Source organism: Dermacentor silvarum, chromosome 2 (genome assembly GCF_013339745.2).
Source record: "Dermacentor silvarum isolate Dsil-2018 chromosome 2, BIME_Dsil_1.4, whole genome shotgun sequence".
Taxonomy (NCBI): domain Eukaryota; kingdom Metazoa; phylum Arthropoda; class Arachnida; order Ixodida; family Ixodidae; genus Dermacentor; species Dermacentor silvarum.
Window position 1 is genome coordinate 81,735,620 of NC_051155.1, and position 23,571 is coordinate 81,759,190.

At 46.3% G+C, this 23,571-nt stretch overlaps 1 protein-coding gene across 1 annotated transcript in view; it reads left to right on the forward strand.

Annotated features, from left to right (window-relative positions):
- Nucleotides 1-23,571, forward strand: part of LOC119440184 (uncharacterized) — a 149,615-nt gene that overhangs the window by 55,428 nt on the left and 70,616 nt on the right. Inside the window, exons 16-20 of the mRNA XM_049662797.1 lie at nt 10,448-10,565; nt 11,231-11,331; nt 11,906-11,977; nt 12,040-12,146; nt 13,315-13,387. Coding sequence (XP_049518754.1) covers nt 10,448-10,565; nt 11,231-11,331; nt 11,906-11,977; nt 12,040-12,146; nt 13,315-13,387 — 471 coding nt within the window. The remainder of the gene's footprint in view (nt 1-10,447; nt 10,566-11,230; nt 11,332-11,905; nt 11,978-12,039; nt 12,147-13,314; nt 13,388-23,571) is intronic.

The following is a 23,571-nucleotide window of genomic DNA, read 5'->3' on the forward strand; positions in this document are numbered from 1 at the left end:
TATGGTGGGTCTGCTGTATTGAATATTGCTATAGTGAATTTATATATTATGATTACTGATTATATTGAGCGTCTTCGGTATGTTCGTCAAAGAGCAAGGACACCGGCGTCTTGTTTTGGCCCGGCGCTATGGCCATGTAGTGCGTTTGCTGCACCAAGTCCGCTCCATCGTCGTAAACTGGCGTATGAGCCACAGCGTTCATAGCCGCAGCACACTGCACGGCAGCGTCAGGATCCTGTGAGATATCTCCCGTTCCTGTTCTCGCCGCTCATACACACATATCGAACGCGAGTATGACCCACACGCGATTACTTTCTTACGTTTCTTACGTTTTGTTTCTTTCCTTCCTTCCTCGTTTATTCATTCTTTCTTTCCTGTCCCTGGCTCATACCCGCATATCCCTGGCTCCTACCCTGCGCGTGTGCGCCACACGTGACCTTATTATGGTTATTCGTGATGTAACTGACGAGCATGTGATGTTATTGATGTCATGACCTATCAGTCACGTTAGTTATCCGTGTTAGCACTTGTGTTAAGGCACAACTGTTGGGAAACCACCACGTGCATGGAGCTGAAATACTAACGATGATAGTTATTTTCTACACGCGGACACGAACCTGGGGGCACCAGCCCTTAAATGCTTCACTGTAAGAAATAACCGCCAGGACAGAGTATGAGAAGGGTAGTCGTGGCCATGACCAGCGTACAGACTATGACAGACGAAGGAATTTATGAACTGCTAACAAATATTGAAATGGGAGAAAACAGCGCAAAAAAACTAGCTTCTATACCCTGAAAAATCTAATGCACTAACACGCAAGAAAATGGTAAGGGGGTGGGAGGCTGCGTATCTGTCGGGAAAAACAACTGTCAGTCAAAGAGTTAATTGTGTGGCATGGTCTTATATCATGATCCTGTTTCTCTCACTTATGACAAGTAAGATGAGAAGGTAATATCGTATAAAACTGAAAACCAAGGATCAGATGAAATAGTGGCTTCTGATTATGTGGATTGGAAGAGATGAATTCAAAACAAAGAAGGGGTTGGTTAAAGCGAAAAAAAAATTCTGGCAGAACCTATCTCACACAGAATGTCGACGTTGATGCGATTAGCATTGAAGAATTGTAGCCACGCACCGTACTGCCAACGGAGAAACGCGTAATGTATGTGACACATGTATGCAGTCGGCCTCTTCTTTCGCACTTCTCACTGAACCCCCTGTGCCAACTAGAGGCGCCACTTAGAATTCCGCGCCTGGCGCGTGTGTATACTATATATTCTGACAAGATTGTTCGTCAATATAGCGGCTCAATTGGGTCCGACGGTTAGTTTATAACTCGATAATCCCAGAACAGCAGCATGATGCTCTACCTATTAAACCGTGACCCATTAGACCATAACCCGTTCAACCCGGTGAGCCAATTTAGCGGCAAAAGCAGTTAGGGACACGAACAGATAGAGAGACACCAGAACATGCCTCAAGTGTACTAAGAGTGTTATTCGCAGCAAAAATGATTATTTTATCGCAGCTTGTGAGCAATAACACTGCTCCTTCCAGAGTTTTCAGTGCACATTGTCGCGAATACCATGTTGGGAATGTTGTCACACCTGCATTGTTTCGCTTTTTTTTTTTGTCAATGACCCTTTCTCATCGGAATAGTACTGTTTCAAGTTATTGCTGGGCGCTAAACGCGCGTATCTCTATCCGAAATTTCTTGATAGCTATCGCCAGTTCTAAAGGGTGTTTTTTTAAGCTGCACCAATTTTTTTCAATATTACCTGGAGCCGACAGCACAATTGTTACCTATTAAACTATTAAATATTTAAGCCGCGTAATGTAATGTTTTGATGCAAAAGAGCACCACGCTCAGTCTAAATGCAGGCTTTCACCAAAGGTTTTCTCCGCAAACATCAGACACGTTTGCATTGTGCTTAGTTGTTGTGTAACCAGTTTTTGCTTGCATATTATTGTTTTGCATGGTTGTAGTATTAGAATAGCCGACCCTCTCACTGATCAAACTTTCAAGTTTTCGCAGACAGCCTGGAACAGCACCCGAGTGAAATATCACATAACAAAATCCATACGAAGTGTCTAAAGCTCGAGATTGAATATATTTTTATTCCTATTTACAGGCTTTATTTAAAAAATACTTTTGAATTGTTACATGTTTGCCCTTAGGGAATGTGATCACAATGATTTCCTATTATTTAGTTTTCAGTTCCCCGGGGATTTATTGTCACTACCAATTCTTACAAGCATTTTTCATCAGTGTAGAATTTCGAAAATTGATGCAAGAAATGGAGACTGCAATGGCCAGGTGAGCCTGTTTTTTTTTGCGTCCTATATAAATTACTTGAGTTGCTGAAGTCCCGATAAATGGAGGACGTTCGATGCGTTTTTCGAAATCAAATTTGACTCCTTGAAATGTACCTCACCAATTGGGCGTGTCTAGCTTCAGCGCTCTATTTTCTCTATGAATGCATAGCCTGCTTCATAGTTCTCGACTACAAATTTACAGAATAAGCGCACAAGGGGAAAGTATTGATTTAGTAACATTATGACACCAAACGCGCTCTTTGAAGGCAGGAGGTCGAGGGATCGAATCCTGGCCGCGGCGGCCACATTTCTGTGGATGCGAAATGCAAAAACGCCCGGGTGCTTGCAGCGTTGTGCACGGTAAAGAACCCTAGGTGGTGAAAATTAATCCGGAGCACTTCACTACGGCGTGCCTCATAATCAGAATTGGTTTTCTCACGTAAAACCCCACAATAATAAAAAATAATAATACATTGAAGCGCGCGGCAGTTGGAGACAGTGATTCCACATTAACTTATGAAATCATACGCGCTCTATGATTTAGAGATACGTCATTGCTTGATAGAGTCAATTTGGGAAGTAGTTAAAGTAAGAAAACTCTTCTAGCATTTCTATATAACGCTACGCAAACGTTTAATTGCCATTTCCCGTTGCACATGTTTTACAGGGATAACTGGCGGACAGCCCTGAAAGAAGCCTGCTGCGGGTATGTACAGTGTATTGGCAAACGTAAACTATAATAATTGTAAAGGGGGTTTATTCGGGTCATAGAGTGGAAGTCACAGACGCAGCACCAGTAGGTAGGCCGTAGCCAGAGAGCGAACTGGGTATGAGCCACGCGATGGCAACGGGGCTAGTTAGCATCCTACTCTCGTTTCCAATAATAAAGGCGAACCACAGCTTTTGAGCGCACGGAAATGGACTAATCCCATAACGACCAGGTGGTCATTGCGCCCCTCATACGCATCGACACTTTTTGCAGCGACAGCTACATTACGCCAGGTTTTCGCCTATTCGCCGTCGCCGCACTTAGATCCGTGGCCGCACTGTGATGTCACACCACGGCACTCGATTCTCCAGCAACTCGGCTCGTCGCGGTCGCCGCGCGGCCGCGTTGGTAAAACCCCTTGATCGCGAAAGTAGCGACACTCTCCTCCGCGCGCGCGCTTTCCTCCTCAATACTTCTCGGATTTCTCCCCTCCCCGGGCGGCTCGGGGCGCATGGCACGGTGAACCGTCCTCTGGCTCGCTGCAGCCGCCATAGCATGAATGCGCGCGCTTGATTATTCGGCCCTTTGAAGCGTAATATGGGAATTTATCCCTTGCGAAACTGTCATGAGGAAAGTACGCTTCCCATAGAACGTCGTGACATTTAAAAAAAATTTTTGAGGACGCTTCGATAAATACAAGCGGCAGCGCTCCGAAAAAATGAGTACCAAGCATTGGCTGAGCTGTTTGCATCTACGTCGCCACTTGGGTTGTCCGTAACGCGGAGGTGTATTGGGCGCATACTGTATAAGCCGCGTAGAGTATAAACAAGAATTTGGTTCGTAATCCTGGCTCTCTAAAGGCGCAGGGAAGGTAACCAAGAAGAAATGTGATAGTTTACTTAAGGTGAATTCGCCAAAATGAGTGGGCCAAAAGCCTTTGTACCAATGCCACTGTGCGAAATACGTGCTGCGTTTGCGAAACAGCCAACATAGAACTTTACACACGCGCCTGTATTTCGTCACAATGAAACGACGAGAAATTGCATTCCATTACCTCCGGGAGTACCCTAAGTCTCTCTCTCTCTCTCAAAAAAAAAGAAGGCTGATTGCGCACACGAAAACTTCTAGGACTATGGCACTTACAGACTAATCAACTTACTTAATAATTAACTTACAGACTTCAAGATGTCAAGTTTATCAGAATTGAAGGAGATTATCAGAAGAGCGTGGCTTGTACTTTATGAGCATGCGCGAATAATACACGCCAGATACGTAACTTCGCCTCCGTGCGTATTGCTTTTTACTTCACGGTGGCTGCCAAGATATAAATGAGCGGTTGTCAATTGACTTATTTTTATACTTTCGCTTAACCAATTAAGTTCATATGCCTATATGCAGGAAAGAAGATAATTGCTTGGTGTATTTCAACAAAATGATACTTATTCGCGCTTTTTCGCATGATGAAAATCGTTACCAGTATTTCGTATCTGACGGAACTGAACTACAGAATGATCTAGATGGCGCTGAAGGTTGCGGACCGGACCGATGGGTGGTTAGAAAAAAAGTACCACCTTAGCTACGAAGTATTCTCCTTGGCGCGCGCACACACAGACACGCTGTCACAACAGAGCGCGTAATCCAAGCGCGCGCCGCGTATCACGCAAGCCAGCGAAAGAACACGCCGGCCCCGCGGCAACTTCAACAGAGGCGGACAGCGCATACGCCTCAAACAGCAACGCTAACAACGGCGCCGAAACGTCTGGAAGAGACTCGACGGAGCGACGTTAACCGGAGAGGGAGAGAGAGCCCACGCGCGCGCCGAGACACCTTCTCACCCGGCGAGTCGACAGACATAACTACAGCGTGAACGCGCTCCAACAGCATGAGTCATCTCCCCCCCCCCCCCCTCGAGAATGTTCCGACAGCAGCGGTCGAAGGTACGAGAAAAGAGTAGAACTTCCCAAGCTTTGGCCATGCTACGAGATCACGACACCGATAAGAATGTTCGAGAACGCCTGTGGAAGCTATATAACCGCCGTGCGAGAACCGTTTAGTGGAAATCCAGGAATTCAGGAATTCAGGAGTGCAGTCCGCACCGGTGAAGTGATGTAACGTGAAGACCGAGCGTCTGCGGAAGAAGGGGATTCCCCGGCAAGCTAGTCGACGAGTTCATCGAGCGTCTGCATTTCCGGAAGAAGTTCTTTCTTCGAGATTTGCTCGAGCTACGCCGAGATCGTCTGACTCCAAGACCAACCAGCACGGTGAATACGATTGGACACTTAGTGTTCCTATTTATTTTGTACTTTACGTGTTGGACTCTTAGTGCTTGTCGTTAATTGTCTTCTTGTGTTTGTTAATACCCATCTGATTTGTATTTTGTTGTGTCTAGCCTAAGTGTGCAATTGTGTGTGTAACTGCCTTGTGTGAAGAATATATTTATTGTGTTTTGACAACTCTGGCTCTGACTCAGTCTTTGGACAGCAACCGGCGTTCGCTGGCGCACCAGAGGGCCCACTCTTAATTGTCCTTGCTTTCGTGGGATTATTTTCGGAAGCTGATAAGTCGGCTTTGGAATTTGGTCCGGCGTCTGCGCCTCGTTCACCGGGGTCTGTGACACACGCGCATACACATATTCACACACGCACACACAGACAGACACACACATACACGCACACACGCACGCACACACATACAGAACGCGCACGCACACACAATTACGAAGAGGAGTTACAGGCATTAACTTATAAATTGCATACATTTGAAAACGAAAGCACGCGCGAGAACACAAGACAGCTTTGTGACTGCGGGAAGAGTCAACAAAAAGTTAAGCGACTCACTCAAAAAAAAAAAAAAAAAAACTATATGCACAGTTATAGGTGCTCTGTATTGAACTGAACAAAGAGTCCAGCTATCCAAAGAGCATTACAATCTATATGCAACTTCCTCTACAAATAAAAGGAAAGCTGAAAGATTCACCTCGCAAAGAATGACGTGCTTTGATGGCGCGAAATCCTTTCTCCCGATGTTATGGAGCCACTACTTCCGGCGAACGACATACCGTTCTCCTCGGCAATTAGAAAATAATGCTAGCCCTTTCTCTCACCTGCTGCTGCATTGAAACGCGCAGCAGCAAGGCATTTCCACGGAGAACGAAGCTCACATTCTTACGGAAAGACGGAGAAACAAGGAAACGCGCGTTCGGAGCGACAGGGCGACCACCGCTTGGCAAGCGCATGGCCGGTGGGAGGAAATAAAAACTCGCGAAAGCAAGTTTCGCCCCCTTTTCGTGACGTCAGGGTAACCGGTAGTATCGCGTGCCGCAGCCATTCAGCGTAGCGGATGCGCTGACTCCGTGAAAGGGGGGGAGAAAGAGGAGGTTGACAGCGCTGGCCAGGGTGTTGCGGCGTAGATCAAAGAGTTCCGCTACTTTCCAACATCAAGGGGTTTTAGCCGTTGGGCGCTCGCCGCGTCCTCTGTGTGACGTCACACCACGGGCCTCGATTCTCCGGCGACCGTGACTAGCCTAGGGTGCCTCGATGCCAGCACCGCGCCGGCGGCGCTGGCATCGAGGCACCCTAGGCTAGTCACGGTCGCCGCGCGGCCACCGCTCCTACAGGCACGCGTCTGCTGTTGCCTGACAACCGCCACAGCTGGCACGCTCGCCACGCCCTCTCTATGATGTCACACAACGGGCCTCGATTCTCCGGCAACTCGCCTCGTCGCGGTCGCCGCGCGGCCACCGCTTACGGGTCATATAGAAGCGTATTCATTCGTGTGAAAAATACAGTTTTACCCTTTGGTTGACCACAACGTCTCTCCTTTCTTAATCTAGTGGGAAACCACTAGACTAAGTTTAATTACAACATGTCAAACTACAAGCGAAGCCTAAGCGCAGCCGGCGGTCTGTAGCTATCGCTACTCGACTAGGTTTAACCAGAGCTAAACCACAGTCAATTTTTCTTTCCTGAAAACTTCTTTAGTATACTTCTCTAAAACACTTCAGCCCCGAACTTCTACATTTGGCCATTGCTGGCTAGAATCTACGTAGTACATATGATTTCTGTTCAAAAGTCAACGTTACTGATTTCCTGTTTGGATCGTCCGAGGAATCTGTTTTAAGTTCTTCAATGCAACCATAAGTGTCAGAAGCGGAAGTGTAACTGCTACGGTGGAAGTAAATACTTTAGCTACCTGAAATCCAATTCTGAACAACCACGAAGGCCACGTTGAAAAAATGTTGAACGCCTTGAACAGATGCATTGTTTGGTAAGCTGTATTGGGCCGATTACTCCATTTCTGTGTTACATTCTGTTTGTGCAGATTGGTAAATGCTCTGGAAAATTTCAAAATGCCTGCAGATGTTGAAGAAACAATTCGTCACCACTTATCGAAGTTTGACAAGGACACACTGTTTGCTGTTAGATCTTCAGCGTTAGGTAAGCCTTTGAACACGCGACAAAATGACGATGTTTCACTCAAGTTTCACACGTTTAAACCAAGGATATGTGTGCGTATGTTCAGGTGAAGACTCCGAGGACATGTCAGCCGCAGGTCAAATGACAACGCTTCTCGGCAGTTCGGGGCCAAGAAAATGTAATTAAAATCCGTTTTACACACCTTACAAATTTGATACTCGTTGCTTATTCGCCGTCAAATATTTTTTTTTAATTTTCAAGGTCGTGAGCGCTGTGGTGAAATGCTGGGCATCGCAGTTCAGTTTCACAAATGTGAACTATAAAAGGTAGGTTATCATTGTACCAACAAAGAAATGCCAATATGTTTGGCGTTTTTGTTAGTGATCGCCGAGATATTGAATGCTATGTTTCAGAAGAGCATTTCCTTCAGTTCTCGGCATTCGCCCTTCGGCCGTCAAACGCACTTCTCAGCAATGCACCAGCGTGACTTCAGGGACGAATATATATATATATATATTGTGTTTCAGCGAAAATTTCCAAAAAGTCTTAAAGGTTGCCTGTGGCAGATAGCACAATTCTAGTTCATGAGCTGATCTACTCGAAGAGGCGGGCATTTCTTGCACAAGGTATTTAAATGCAGAATTGAATAACTACCAAAAATTAAGTAATTACAATTTTAACTAATTACCTTATGACCCATATTGCAATTTACAAATTGAAGCCGTGGAGTTCGCAAGGCGGATCCACTTGGAACGAATTCTCCGGATGGCACCAGTTTCGAGATAATTCTTCCCGAACTTTGCGGAGAAATGCATTGGCGTTCCAGTTAGCTGCTTAACAAAACGTCGCTTTATGCATTGAAGCACAAAATTAACTGGAACGCCAATGCATTTCTCTGCAAAGTTCGGCAATTATTATCTCGAAACTGGTGTCATCCTGAGAATTATTTCTAAGTGGATCCGCCTTGCGTACTCCACGGCTACAATTTGTAAATTGCAATATGAGCCATCAGGTAATTAGTTAAAAACTTAATTAGGGAAACTTTTAGTTGATTATTTGATCATGCATTTCAATTTGCGGTGCAAGTAATGTCCACCTCTTCGAGTAGACCAGCTCAATAACTAGAATGGGCTATCTGCCACAGGTAACTTAAAATAAATTTTGAAAGTGTTCGCTGAAACACCCTGTATATATTTCAAAAGATCTTCGAAACTCAAAAAAATGTTGTAGCAGTTTGATCAAGGTACTGCAGTCTAATCAAATACGCATTTACAGAACTTTGTTGTAGCTTTCTTGGTTTTGGCGAGGAACGTAGTTTAACATTGCAACAAACAAACTTCAAGTTACAATACACTATCACAAAATACGAAAGACCTGAATGCTGATTCTGTTGGCTTACTCTATGGGAACATGTTGGAAAAAAGTTACTCCATCTCCCGCTAAAGGGAACCATGTTTGGATGCGAAGCAGCGGGGAGATGGTTAGCTTGAGCGGGAGACGGTTTCGCGCAGCGGCCCGAGCGCTCATCGCGGCGCTGCACAGGAGGGAGAATGAGGCTCCATCATTTTCATACCGCGGATGAACCATGGCACCCCCAGCGTAGTATGCAGCTTGAGCGGGAGATGGTTTCGCGGCAGCGGCCCGAGCGCTCATCGCGGCGCTGCACAGGAGAGAGAATAAGGCGCGCGCGCTCCATGATTTTCATACCACGGAACTACCGTGGCGCCCCAGCGGAGTACGCAGCTGTCGCACCACCTGTCGAGCGCGCCGCTCCGGATTCCTAGAGGAGAGAAAGGGGGGAGCGTAGGAGAGGAGAGAGAGGGGGAGGGGACGCGCATGCGCTGTGGGGGTGTGGGACGCGGGAGCGACGGACAGAGCCGCCGGCAAGAAATGCTTCGCATTTAAAAAGAAGGGATGACACCTGCGTCTCCACAGGTGTTATCCACACCCGATATATCGTTGGGAAAATGCACAATGAACCATACACTATGTTACTCAGTATATAATTTTTGGGCGTTTTTGGATGCTGCGACAACAGAGGTGCGCCGTTTTTGGTGGCTGTAAGTTTTGTGCCTGTCAGTTTTTGTGCCTGTCAGTTTGTGCCCGTCAGTCCAATTAGAGCCTGTCAGTTGAATAGGGATGTGCGTTGAACGAAATAAATTACTGAACATTACCTGTAAAAGGAAGACGGTTACTTGTGACTCCGCAGACAATATGGGCAGCCTTTGGACGTCCCCATGGCAGTAGTAGTGCAAGAGCTCGTCAATGCTGACAATGCTGGTGTAATGTTCACCTGTGATCCACTCACGGGAAACCCAGGGTACATCACAGTGACCGCCAACTACGGTATTGGAGAGGTAAGAAGCGAAGTACCTATTTTCGCCTAAGTGAAAGGCAAATATAGAAGTTATGGAATACATATCCATGAAATGTACCTTTTTTTGATCTGTGACGCTAGCACTTCCACCTATGATTTCAAGCAAGACGGGTTATACAAAATTTCACAGCAGTACTCAAGTTAGGACCATCGTGATGTATTTGCTGCCTTGAGCTGTGATCGGGTGTATGTCGATGTGCTTACAAGCCTACTTAAAAGTAACGATGTCTTTTTATTTCGAAACTAAAAGATAATCTGTACATATACATTCAGCGTTGCTTTCTGGTTATGTCCCCATGATTCTGAGAAAAACAAACTTCATAAATTGGTAATTGCTTATTAAAAAGTTTTCATTTCGCTTCTGCACGTGGCATCAAAGTCTAAGGAAACAGTATTGCTTAGCGGCATAATTTTTTATGGTACTTGCATTTATTACATATTCTGCAAGTGTGGAAGAGCAGATAGAGGTAGTGATAGAGTGAGCTGCACAATTCCGTCGCCAATTTGTCAACTCTCGCTGTGACATCAAAGTGAGAAAAAAAAAATGGTGCAAGTTTTAAGGCCCATGTCTTTCATTTTACGCTCCACTTTGATTCTTATCTTCGCTTTTTGAACAACCGAATGCGCAGTCAGTTGTCTCTGCCTCTGCGGAGCCTGATACTTTCATGCTGAAGAAGAGAGGACCCCAGAGGCCTATCATTGAGTCAAGCCAAATTGGGCAAAAGTCAGTGTACACTACCTCATCAGGTGAGTATACAGCACTGCCCTTTTTTAAATGTGTGATTTGTAAACGTAAAGGCCTCTACATATTTTTCGCAGTGAGCGCACATAGCAATGAATTTCAATGTGCAAAACAAAAACGGTAGTTATGATTTCAATGGCCTGCAATGAACTAGTAGAGAAAGACTTCTGCAATTGAGAAAAACCCCCGGACGAAACACAACATGATCAACGCTAATGCTTAATCGTGTAGCAGGTTGCCTACACAATTTGACAATTTCCACAATTCGGGAGCGTGGGGCAAATTTCGTACTGCACAGCGCAGCACTATATGAGAGTGACAGAGGTTACATAATCCACCAGGTCTGACATACAGATTAGTCAGGTGCCATTTTTGTTTCATGGTCTGCAAGGAGTTCGGAGGCTTAAGTGTGAAAATAGTCTTGGAGCTTATAAGTGCCTAAATAGCGTACCGACCACCCAAGGGAGACAGCCTCCGCGTGTCGCAAATAATTTAGCGCCTTGTGTGATCGTGGAAAACCACGCGGGAATCTAAACCTAAGGGCTGCTTTATACGCTGACAGTAGTCTCTTGCTCATAAAAGAAGCGTGTTTACCATAATAACAAGCCTTAACATGTATTGAACTATATTTATGAAGATTGTGAGTCATGTGACTATCATTTACTTGCAGAGGGCGGTGGTGTGGCCACTGTCTCACTGAGTTCGGAAAAAGCCACGTGTGCCTGCATCTCAGAACACGACGTTCAGACTTTGGCTGCTATTGGTGCACAGGTAAAAAACTCTTGAGGGACGTAATGCTGTAAATAGTTGCTGAAAGGCAGAATAAATGGGTATTACTCCCTAAACGAACCAAAACACTGGCACGAGAGTACAAACAGTATAAAGACTGCGGCTGGCGCAGAATATATTTATTGGCACTGTACCGTGGAATCTCGTAGAACCTACGGCGATGAAATATCTTCTACTGGCACAGCGCATGCTGATATGTCAGCCACTCGGATGGGTGGGAGCAATTCTGAACAGCACTGGATGTCATGAAATGTTTTTCGTGTGAACAGAAAAGCACGTGTATATCCATTAGGCATTATACTGCCTGGCACACGCTTGTACCACAGGAGGTACTAAGTTCGGTGAGTATGGCCCTGGAGTATGGAAAAGCGAATTTGGTCGATTAACATCTCATGCGCGTGGAATTGGCAGGTCTTGCAAGTTGACTGAAATGAAGACGTCGAAGAGGAGGCACCATAGCGTGTCGCGAATGCTTTGTGATGCAGATGCATAGAGTATTCTAAATAACATCCTAGATGTAATGCTTATTTTTGCTTTTACCTTTTTGTGCACATAGGTTGAAAAGACCTACACAACACCGCAAGACATAGAGTGGGCACTCATGGATGGAAAGTTCTTCATGCTGCAGGTAAGAAATAACGTCTATATGTCTTCATTTTAGGCCGCACTAACGCATGGTCTTCATTTCAGTGCCGCCCTGTCACAACATTCTTCAGAGAGAGTGACTGCGAGATGATCCATGAATTCGACGAAGGTATAAAGTCAGCCAAAGAAGTTTTGACCAAGGCAAATGTATCGTAAGTGTGCGCAGTTCATAAAAATTTGAAGTCTATAGTAGTGCAAGTGAATGTTCGTGCTAAGAATGACAGTTTAGGTACACTGTTTAAGCCGATACCTTACTAGTTGCTTGTTTTCGTCTGAGTCTTCGATCATACAAGCCATGGCTTTTTAAGTGGTTTAAAGTTATTGCTAGTGTAGGGAAAGCAACAAACTACATTGCTTTAAGCAGGCGCGGAGGCACAGTGCCTTTGGCATTCCACTTCTGGGCACGAAGTCGCAGGTTCGATAACCAATGCCGGTGACAGTATCCTAATGTGGGTGGAACTCAATACGCTCCTCCGCGTTAAGAGTGCTCGTTCCCAAAAACTAACTCTAACGGTCAATATTCCAGAGTCCTCGACTACGACGTTCCTCATCGCCGCGTGTTGCCTTGTGACGTTTAAGCTCAACTGTCAATCAAAGGTATACCTGTGTGCTTGTTTGAGAGCTTATAACGAATATCAGCTACAACTTGGCTAAGATGAAGACAGAAATACTGCCGCCTTATTATCCAGACAAACTCCAGAACTCGGTCATTTAAAGATATGGCGAACACAGTGACAGTTGGAATATCTACGTCAAGTTGTCCACCGAGAGGCAGTGGAGGCGTTCGAACACAGTGGGACATTTTTCTGGAGAAGCTTCTCCAATCTAATATTCCAGTAAAGACGGCGTCCTGTGTTCGCGCAAGTCGGAAGCGCAATTAAGCGAAGGTCATGCAGGATGCCTGAGGCCGCATAAATTCGCCAGCTTCGCCAACGTTTTCGAAGTTCGACAACGGGTTGACACTCACTAGGAAGAGTACTATCACGGACGGAGAGATATTCAATAAACGAAGTGCGCTGCTGTCATTAAGCTAGTGATTTATGTCCGCACCTACTTCGTAATATGGCATAGAGTTGAAATGTTAACTACTTCCATGTAACGTTCACGTTCAATAAACTAACTCATTGCTTTCACGTCCCCGCTTAGAATGAACGTTAACCTTTCTTTCTCAACTCATTGAGAAAATGACTGGAGCTCCGAGTTATTGCATACATCAGCAACCATATTATTGCGAGGCATATTATACCTGTGTGCGAAGATGTGCTGTATTTTTTTTCCCTCCGAGGACATCTTTCTTTAAAGACTCAATTTTTGTTTCAGAGAAGTGCTTCCAGGCGCAGCGTCCCCACTGTGTATATCTTTGCTTCGGTGTGGCTTCGAGATGTACGGCAGGGTATGTTTGGATGGTTGTCTTTCACCATTGTGTTCTTTATACTAAGAAAAACTCGTAATGCAAATACGCGATATAAATACGGGTGTTCAAGCTTAGCTTGACATTCTTAAGCAAGCTGAAGACAGTTCGCTCATTGCCATTGAGGCAATAAGAAAGCCGACGTATGCTTGCGCTCGCCCGCGCCATTTACAGTACTGAGCCTCGATTTTTGAATACACAGGTATATTATTCAATTAATGTCCATCACATTTACTTCCACATAACAATACAAAGCCCCGATTCTCGCTGCGCCACCCTGCCGACGTCTCTCGAAAAATATTTAAGGACAAAAGCGAAAAATGGGCGAGTTGGTATGGAAGCATGGCTAATTCGGAGTGCAAATTACTGAGAAACAAGCTACGGCAAGAGAAAGACAGGACACAGTGACTTCAAATTAAGGCACTACAAACCGCTTGCATGGCAAAAAGATTGCGAAAAAATGTGCCGGAAGTATGCGCCTGTGATCTGATATTTCCCGTTATCTCAGGCAGCGCACTGTGCCGATTTGGAAGGCTGGGAAAATATTTACAAATGCATTGAGCATCTGTAAATCGTCTGATAATATTCACCATAACAGAAAGAAAACCCGGAAGAGCATGCGTTATCTTCACCAGAGAAATAGTAATTATTGGTGACTGTATTATTATATATCATAAAAGGTATTTTGCATTAGAAATTAAACGGCAGCTCTTGCTATTCTTTTGACAATTATGCTATTACTGTGAGGGGTTCATGAAGAAGCTAGTGACCGCGCGACGGTGATTAAAGAAAGAGTACTAGGCGTAGCCTTAAGAGATAGAAAGACAGTGGATTAGGCTTATGATTAGAGTGTAAGAGGGTGTTGCTGATATTTGCGCGGCGATCAAGAAGACGTCGAAATAGTTCGGTCATGTAATGCGTCGTAGAACGCGCCGAGCAGATAACCGGTGTCAACGAGCACATCAGGATTAGTGCCAACGGCAAAACGCCAACACAGCCGAAAATGGCAAATTATTACATTATGTTGCGAGCCTATAAAACTTGTAGGCATTGGAAAGTTAGCACACCAGGGGCACTTTAATGTAATGCTATTCAGAATAGTTTCTATTGCATTTCTGGAACGAACCCTCCATGATTGGTCAATAAGGTCCGGGCCCCTCCGCCCACGTTAAATGTCTGTCACGTCAGGTCAGAAAACATCGACAACTCACTACACCAAGGTCACGTGCGCGCACTAAAGTTGCCTTCATATGCCGAAGAAAATTGAATTTTTGTGCCCTAACCGGAGTTAGCCCCGTGGGAAATGAATGGAAGATGGCTGATCGCTCTCGCACGGGTTAGTCAGAGCCTGCGGAGATAAGAGATTTCATTGCTTACAACACAAATGTTTTTGTGACAGTATAACGTTGTCGAGATCGGTCGGCACGTAAACGGCATCGCGCTGCCAGCTTTTCTCCGCTGCGAAAATTTGCTCACTGCCACCTGGACAAGACGAAAGGCGACGTATGTTTTAGCGACATTTTTTAATCCTCCTTGCACGCCGTCGCAATTTTGCACCAGCCACCGCAAGCTAAGCAAGGGGTAAGCCTACCAATCGCAGACGCAGTCACCACTCTGCGCTCCATTTTGTATTCACTGAGCTACCTAGGGCCCCCAAAACTCTCTTCACTTCTAGTGCACTCCTCACCTCTTGTCAGTGAATTAGATAAGGAAGCCTGTCAAGGTTGGCAATGCTATTCCATTTAAAGCAAGCAAAAGTGACCTCTTATAAATGACGAGGGCGTTAGATTGTGCTGTTAAAACAATGCTGCTGGTCACCGGCCCGATGTTTGCGTCGGCGGTTACGTAAGGCTTCGTCGGTGGTTACATCGGCGATTACGTACTTCTCTAGAAAACACGTAAACACTACGTCAGCAGAGAACGTCAGTACTGAACGTGTTGAACGATTGACGCTCGTTTCTTGTTCTGTAACACGATCAACTTCCTCTTATCAGAAATAGGCGTTTTTCGGGCACTTGATTTTGACGCCGCAACACGCGGTGAAAAACACGTTACACAATGTGAAATCAACTCATTGCGCACTGCATGTAAGCGAGACGACGAGGAAGAGAGGGCGTGCGACTGCATGGCAAAGCATGCTGTGAGGCCGGGCTGGTCACTAATCCATGATGTGCACAGCGCAACAATGCATAAGAATGGAACGGCATGACGGAGACAAGCTCTAAATTCCCAGTGAGCATAATTACCGTAGGCACACATATATGTATAGCCTTAGTACACATGATCACAACCAAAAACTGCCGATGCATGATGCCAAACTCAACGACGTTTCGAATCTATGAGAAGCCGCAATAATAAGACAGTGTACCACCTACTGCGCATTCTAGGTAAGAAAATAAATTTATTGGGGACAAAAAACTTTGTCATTTAGAATGCGCATGTAGGTGGTCTACGGCTTTAGTTTTATTGCTCCTGAAAGATTTGAAACGTCTTTTCCTTTGCATTTTACAGTGGCAGTTTTTGGTTGTGATGACGTGTGCAAGTGTTATACAGGAAGTTTTAGCGAATGCTTTTAAACATTTTTAACGCTGCCTGTGGCAGATAGGGCAATTTTAGTTCATGAGCTGGCCTACTCGAAGAGGCTGACATTATTTGCAAAAAATTTACATGCAGAATCGAGTAAATAACAAAAATCACTAATTCAGTTAGAACTACTTATATAAGTTTTTAATTAATTACGTGTGGGCCATATTGCAATTTACAAATTCAGGCCGTGGAGTTCGCGCGGCGGATCCACTTGGAATGAATTCTCAGGCTACTACCAGTTTCTAGGTATTAATTCCCGAACTTTCTGAAGAGATGCATGGGCGTTTCAGTTACTTTCTTAACGAAACGTCGTTTTATGCGTTGAAGCGTAAAAGTAACTGGAACCCCATATTGTGCAACCACACATTTGCGATCAATGGGCGTCCAGCCTACAAAGAAAGAACGTACGCTGCAAAAAAGTTTTTTTACATAAACGCTTCAACTTCTAGTTCCATCTTTGCTGTTCGCTCGCTACTGTTGATGCAAATTAGTTGCACGGCATATTTTCTAGTTGGTGGTGGTGATAGTGGTGAATTGCAGCAACAGGCTGGTTTACCCTGGCGATCAAGGCCAGGAATTGCTCCGCCCGAGCGTCTCTTACAATATTGCTGAAGGGTTTCACCATATGTCCATCAAACCAGTCCCTCTTAAGAATTCCATAAGGAGACGGCAAGTTTCTTTGCGGGTTATAACTGATCCCTCGGGAAATACTAGGTGGTGCAGGCACACATGCGGAACGTCCTTTTTTTTTGCAGATTCTCCAGGAGAGCGTTTCTTTCATCTTGGAATTTCGGGCACGACCACAGAAAGTGTTCAATGTCTCCGGTCTCGTCGCATGCAGTACAGTTGGGAGAATTGATTCGCTCCGTCTTAAATAACCAGGCCGGTGTACTAGGAGATCCTGTCCTGATTCGATATAAAAGTGAGGCTTCCTCTCGGTGAAATCTCTTGGTTACGCTGGGCATATGTGGTGGAACCCAAAACGACCCAAAGTGATTTCGAATGTCTGATTTTTTCACTTGATTACTCTTTGAAGCCTTGAGTTTGGGAGGATGATAAAGCGCTGCGTATGCAAGCGCATCAGCTTTTTCGTTGCCAGTAATACCAATGTGGGAGGGAAACCACTGAAACTTTACTGTGAAGCCTTTGTTGTGGAGTTACTTTCACGAGGGCTAAGTGATTTACGTGGGAACTTGATGAATGGAAGACCACGGTAGAGTTGTTGTAACGCGGCCTTTGAGTCCGTAAGTCTGCGAAGGCAGAGTCCTTAGTTTACGCAGAGCAGCAGCTATTGCTACGCCTTCCACTAGCTGTCGACGATGCCATACAGTCCAGAAGGCCAGACCATGCATATCTCAGAGAGGGAATATAGACCCTTTTCGCGGCGCTCCCGTGCGCGCTGTCATATTTGATCACGTGGCGACGCGTCCATTGCTTGCCTCAGCTACCTCCGTTGCCTCCGCGTTTACAATGCAAGCGCGTGATACCGGTGCGGACGCCGCAAACGTACCTCCGTATCGACGCATATCGTATAGACGGTGGCTTTGTGCACGACACGAAGCTTTGACCACAGCTTTAGAGGTCATGTAAGCGCTTTTAAAGCGCATGACGCCTTGTCCAAACGGCGCGATCAGTGTATATGGTGCTTGTACTAAAATCAGGGCTACAAATCTATTCAAAGCTGTCCAAACGTCCCACTTATGAATTAAATCGGGATCAATGTGCTCTTTGTTAGCGGCTTGTCATGTTTCTGACTCAGCAAAGTTCCTCGGTTCCTCGGTGCGGCCACTGTCTGATTGTTATTTTCAGCCTAATCGCTCGCGGGTGTGCTCTGCTGCGATAGATTTGTTCTTCCAGCGCACAAAGCTTGGAATGTAAATGTCTGTACGTTGCGGTAGCTTGTAGCAAAGACGTATTATCGCTAGTCCCTCACACTGTGAACCGTCACGAAACGGTCAGCTTCAAACAGTGGCGCACCGACGGGGGGGGGGGGGGGGATTCGAGGGTTGGAACCCCCCCCCCCCCCTCTGAGGCCGACTTAACCCCCCTTTTGCTTAACCCCTTTCTTTCCTTACGCATTTGAGTACTGCAACTAAGAAGTAAGATGCGCAATCGTCTGCACACTCGCAAAAAGCGCATTTTTTGACAATTTCCCGTGAAAAAACGAAATTAGTGCTGTTTAGATGGTATTGGCAAACTGTCAACCCCCCCTGGCAGAGATCATGGGTGCGCTACTGACTTCAAACATACGTGTCTTGCCGGTGTAGTTGCCATCACTCATGCTTCGACACATTGGTTCAAGTGTGCGTCCATTCACTTATTATTGATACGTTAGCGATAGGGTGGGCTTACGTTTGCGTGCGAGTAGGCGAGGATGTGTGTAAAAAACGTACGAGAAGCTTACTATGCCAGTAAGTGGCGTTACTTCCTTTTCTAACGAGCGGTACTCCCTTTTAAGTGCCGACGTTCCGGAGTTGAATACGTCTTATTGGAGGTTAGCTATACAGCGCTGGCGGATGAATTGTCTGATGAATCCTCGTGGAAAGCCGTGCATAACGAAGGGCGGCAACACAGGCAGCCCTTATGTAGCAGCGGCAACACAGGTTGATTCCACTCCTTAATATGTGAATAAATATTTTTGCAGCGAACTACCGCGCACATTTCCCTTTATTGTTGCACATTTTGCAGCATGAATTGGGCACAGTGCATTAGCGAACACCCAGTTGCAAATTTCCCATAGCTGATCGCATAGTAGCAGGGCGGCAAAAGCAGTAATGATTTCGTATTCATGCGCATTCGCTGAGGCAACGTATGACGCGCTGCCGAAAGCGCCATGTCGTTCCTCTAGAGCAAACTGCTCCCCGAAAGGGGTCAATAGAATGCAGCTGCGCAGCGGTCTTAGTCTACTTTGACACAGAACCATCTGTGTATACTTGCAGGTGATTAGGGTAAGTTGTGTTCAAATGCTCCAGGACTAGTGACTTGGCTTCTGCAGATGGAATGCAGCTCTTTGACTGCAATCATGGTATACTTAAGTCGCATGCGATGTCCTAGATTGTCCAGGGCAGTTCTATCTTTTCCCTAAGTCTCGAGCAGCGCAATCCTAAGACGCGAAGTGTGTTCAGTGCTGCATAAAAATGTGAGCGCGGCCTGTTACTTATACGTCTTAACAGGGCTTTGCCGGGCGTAGACTCACTCAATCATAGTAGCTGGATCATGAGAGTCTGGGAAGCCTGAAGTCGCAGAGGGCGTGACTCAGCTTCGTAGAGCAGTTTCTTGTTCGACGCTAGCTGAGGGACTCCAAGGCAAAGCCGAATACCTTTTCTGTGGATGGCTTCTAAGCGCTCGTATTGGCTATCTGAGGGTGACATCAGAGGTAGCTGGTATAGCATCTGACTGGTAACCAACGCTGTATGTAGCCGTAGCATTGACGTCGGGTGGTTGCCCCAGCGTATGCCAGCGACTCGCTTGAACACATGTAGCCTCTGTGACGATGACGCCACAACGTGGTCAACAGCACGGCGCCAGACTAGCCTGCGGTCCAAGGTAACGCCAAAAAATCGGACGTTGGTGACTTGTCGAGTTTGGTATCCGTCCATATTCAGCTTCAAGCGTGTAGATTTTCTTTTAATTCCAGGATATAGTACCAATGATGATTTTTCTCCTGCTAGTGATAATCCAAGCGTTGCCAAGTGGTCCTGAATGGCATTTACTGCTCCCTGGGCTATTCGTGCGAGGCGACCATGCTGGTAACCGGAGACCCATATGCAGATATCATCGGGATATATAGATATCTTCACAGTTGTTCGATGGTTTAGTACTCTTGGGAGGCTAGCCATAGCGATGTTAAACAATAAAGGAGATGAAACACTCCTCTGTGGCACGCCGCGAAATATACTTATTTCATCGCTTAAAGTGTCACCGACTCAACGCACAGGCCTCTGATGCGGCGATCATTGATAAACGTATGTATAAGTGCAACAGATGACCCATGACGCCTATAACTTTTAACTGGCTGATGATGGCTGTTGGAGACACGTAGTCGTAAGCCTTGGAAACATCCATAAAAACAGCAAGTGTCGACAGGCCATCCGCACTGTAATGTTTTATGTGGCTTAGCAGGTCCAGCACATTGTCTTGAGTGCTTAGACGCTGCCGAAACCCAGTCATGCACGACACGACGGTCGTTTTTGACTCTGCTCGACATACCAAGCGAGACTTGTGCACGCCATCTGCTCAATTAGCTTCGCTGCACAGGAGGTCAGCGATAGCGGTCTGTACGAGTCCAGAGCTGCAGGATTCTTTCCAGGCTTCAGAACCGGTACCACCCATGCTACCTTCCATATGCGTGGGATATCCCCTCTGGCCCACACTTGGTTAAAGAATGATAGCAAATCACGTCGTCGCTTAACCGGTAGGTTAGTGAGCATCTGATTATTGATACGGTCAGGACTCAACGCACAGCGACGTCGGAGGCTGCTCATAGCTAGTTCCAACTCTCTCAGTGTAAAAGGAGCATCCATCAGAGACGACGATAGCGGTGGAGGCGGGTTGGTTGTGCCGGCTTACCTTCCAAAAGAGTATGCATGGTCAAAGGCATGCGCAAGACAAGCGAGCGTCTTGCCTAACTTCAATGCTAGAGCTTCAAATGGCTTGTTTGGTCGAAAGTTTCCTTCAAGGTTATTAACGACCCACCATATCCTTGGAACTGGCGTGAAGACCGATAGGCTTGCACAAAATGCTGCTCATTGATCTCTTAGTTCCCTCGTGTAACGTCGAATCACTGCGTTAATTCTGTTACATACAGTCTTCATTGGTGGGTCGCCCTTCGTCCTCATCAGCCTCCGTTCCGCTTTCTACGGGCAGCGCATAGATGTGTTAGCTTTAGATCCGGAGCGGGTGAAACGGTCGGGTAGCTTCAGCTCTGCGGTAGCTAATCTCTTGCTACGTAGCATGTCCGCGAACAAGTCTCCAGATGATTCACTTAGGCCGTCCCTGTATGTATCCCAATGCGTCACAGGACAGGATTTTCGGCCGTTGGTTCTATATCCAGCAATGTTGACGAAGACAGGAAAATGGTCACTACCCATTCTATCTTTACTCGTAGTTGACGATGCGAGGATGTCCGCTGAGTGTAATGTCAAGTCAATGACACTGTAAGAGGCCGGTGGTCGAAAAAAACGTTGGCTGTTTGTCATTCGGCAATGCAGAGTCCCTCAGTGTCTGATGCACTAACAATTTGCTTCCCACGTGCATCAATCACCTTGTCACCCCTAGAGAGTATGGTGTGCGTTAAAGTCCCCACATATAATCCTCTGAGCCGGGCAGCGGCTGCAGAGGTCTCTTATGATCTCTCCCATCGAGACCTTCTGGCGAGAGCTCACATATACGGACGGCCACGCTGAGGCTTCGGTTTCTCAGCCGCACTTGTATAGCAGTGACCTCCACAGCACTGCTGCAAGGGTCTTGAACTTGTGGAACGTAATGTGGCATTTCACGTCTGACATATAGCGTGGCGCTTCCATTCGGAAATGTCGGAATACTTTGCTTTTCATGTGCGACATAACCAGCAATTCATCTGGAACTTGGAAGACCAGCCTCAGGACAGGGCCAATATTGGCACAGGCATGTTGCGTAAGAAAAGCGACAGTTCAGGTAAATGGCGCGCAAGACCGGCACAGTTCCATTGCATAAGTGTCACCTTTGGGCGAGATGGTGAACATTGTGTCCTGACCAAATCCATATTGTTGGGTGCTTTAAGAAGAGGCAGAGCTTAGAATCGTCGACTCGAGAGCCAGGACTACTTCGAGCATGTCTTTCATCGAGCTCGCCGGCATCTTCTCTATGTGTGATCGCAGGGCCTTGAAGAGAGCACATAACACCTAGTTAGCAGTCCTCCTGTGGTGTTTTTTCATCGCAACGCGATTGGGGTCGCTGCAGTGCAGACACATACCTTCGCTGTTCCGGGTGTTCAGCAGTGTTCTATCGGGTCTGTGTTAATTAATTTGACTGCTTTAGCCGGTCCGCTGCGCGATGGCACCACTTTGTCCTGGGTTCCTGAAGGAGGCTTCTGGCTTGGGAAATCAGTTTCACTCCATTTGATGTCGTCTGACTCTCTGCGACTCTCCGTATTTTTCGTCGTCTTATTCTTCTCATCCTTTGCTTTTGGCCCCAAGATAAACGTTGTCTTTCGCTTTATTGCCGCTGCCCACGTAGGACACTTGCAGGATGACCATCCAGCTGACTGACCACCACTACAGTTTGCACAAAGAAAGTTCTAGCTGCACGTGCATGTTCTGAAATCATGCGGTCCTCCACATCACTTACACCACTGCTCACCACGGCAGTACTTAGCCACATGTCCATATTGCTGAGACTTGCAGCACCAAGGTGGTGTCTCAACATAGTCAATGGTCTCCTGTCTTGTGAAGCCCAAGTTGATTTTCTCTGGGCGGTCTGTGTTTGAAGCGAACGTTAGAACCACGGTGCTGGTTCGCCTGAACTCCCATTAGAATTTGGAAATTTGGACGCGTCACGTGACTCTCCTTGCATGATAAACACCTTGTAGTTTAAGGTAGTCCAACTGATCCTCGTCAGTGTACCCCTTTGGCACTCCTCTAATAATAAAAAAGTGTTTTGCAGGTACGAATTGGGCATTCGTGCTGAGATTGCAGTCCCCGACATTGACTTGCAACTGAGAAGGGCGTTCACATGTTCTTCTGTCTGTACATCTAGAAGCAGCGCCCCTTGAGCAGTAAATCGGCTCCTAACTGGTGATGCGCCAAGAATTTCCTCAATTTCCGTAGACAGAGCAATGGGATTCACATTTTCAGGTTGGCTCCTTCTATGACAGGTGTAATAATCACTGGGATTCCGACGGTCCTCTGCTTGCGGTGACGCACAAGCCTGAAGCCTTCATCGTCCAGATCTGCGATGTGAGCTATGTCACAATCATCAATAAGCCTATACTCGTCGTCTGTTTCTCTAGCGTTATATCACTTACATTCACGGTTGCTCTCGGGGTCAGTCGGTTGCCTCTGTCCCGGTGTCAGGTCAGGCGTAGTCATGGCGGAGCTCCCGCTGCTACCAGATCGGGCTATTCTGCAGGCTCCTATCGAAGCGGCGGGAAGCGAAGGACCCCCGGCCTCCTGTAGGGAAGGTATCTTGGCGAGTCGTCCGACGTCTTGGACTATTCTGGTTGACGTAACATCGAATTTTCTAGTTGCACTGGTAGAGCAGTTGGCGTATATATGTCTGGGTGCACAAGATACTTCGACAGTTGGACAATCACTTGGTACGACATTGGATACAAGCCGTGTCGCGTATGATTACAGTAGAACCATGTTATAGTGTAGTAACGGCTATAATGAAGGAAAAAACACCGGTCCCCGTTACAATCCTACAGGAGAGCATGGATTTTTCACCTGTATAGAGAAGACGGCAATCAGGAGGAATGTAGATTCACACGAAAACAATAATTGTGCTATATCCTGAACTCCATAAAGAGTCGTGCCGTAGAAGAAAACTAGTATAATTATAAAAAGAGGACACGATAACTATGACCCCTGACGACAGCGCAG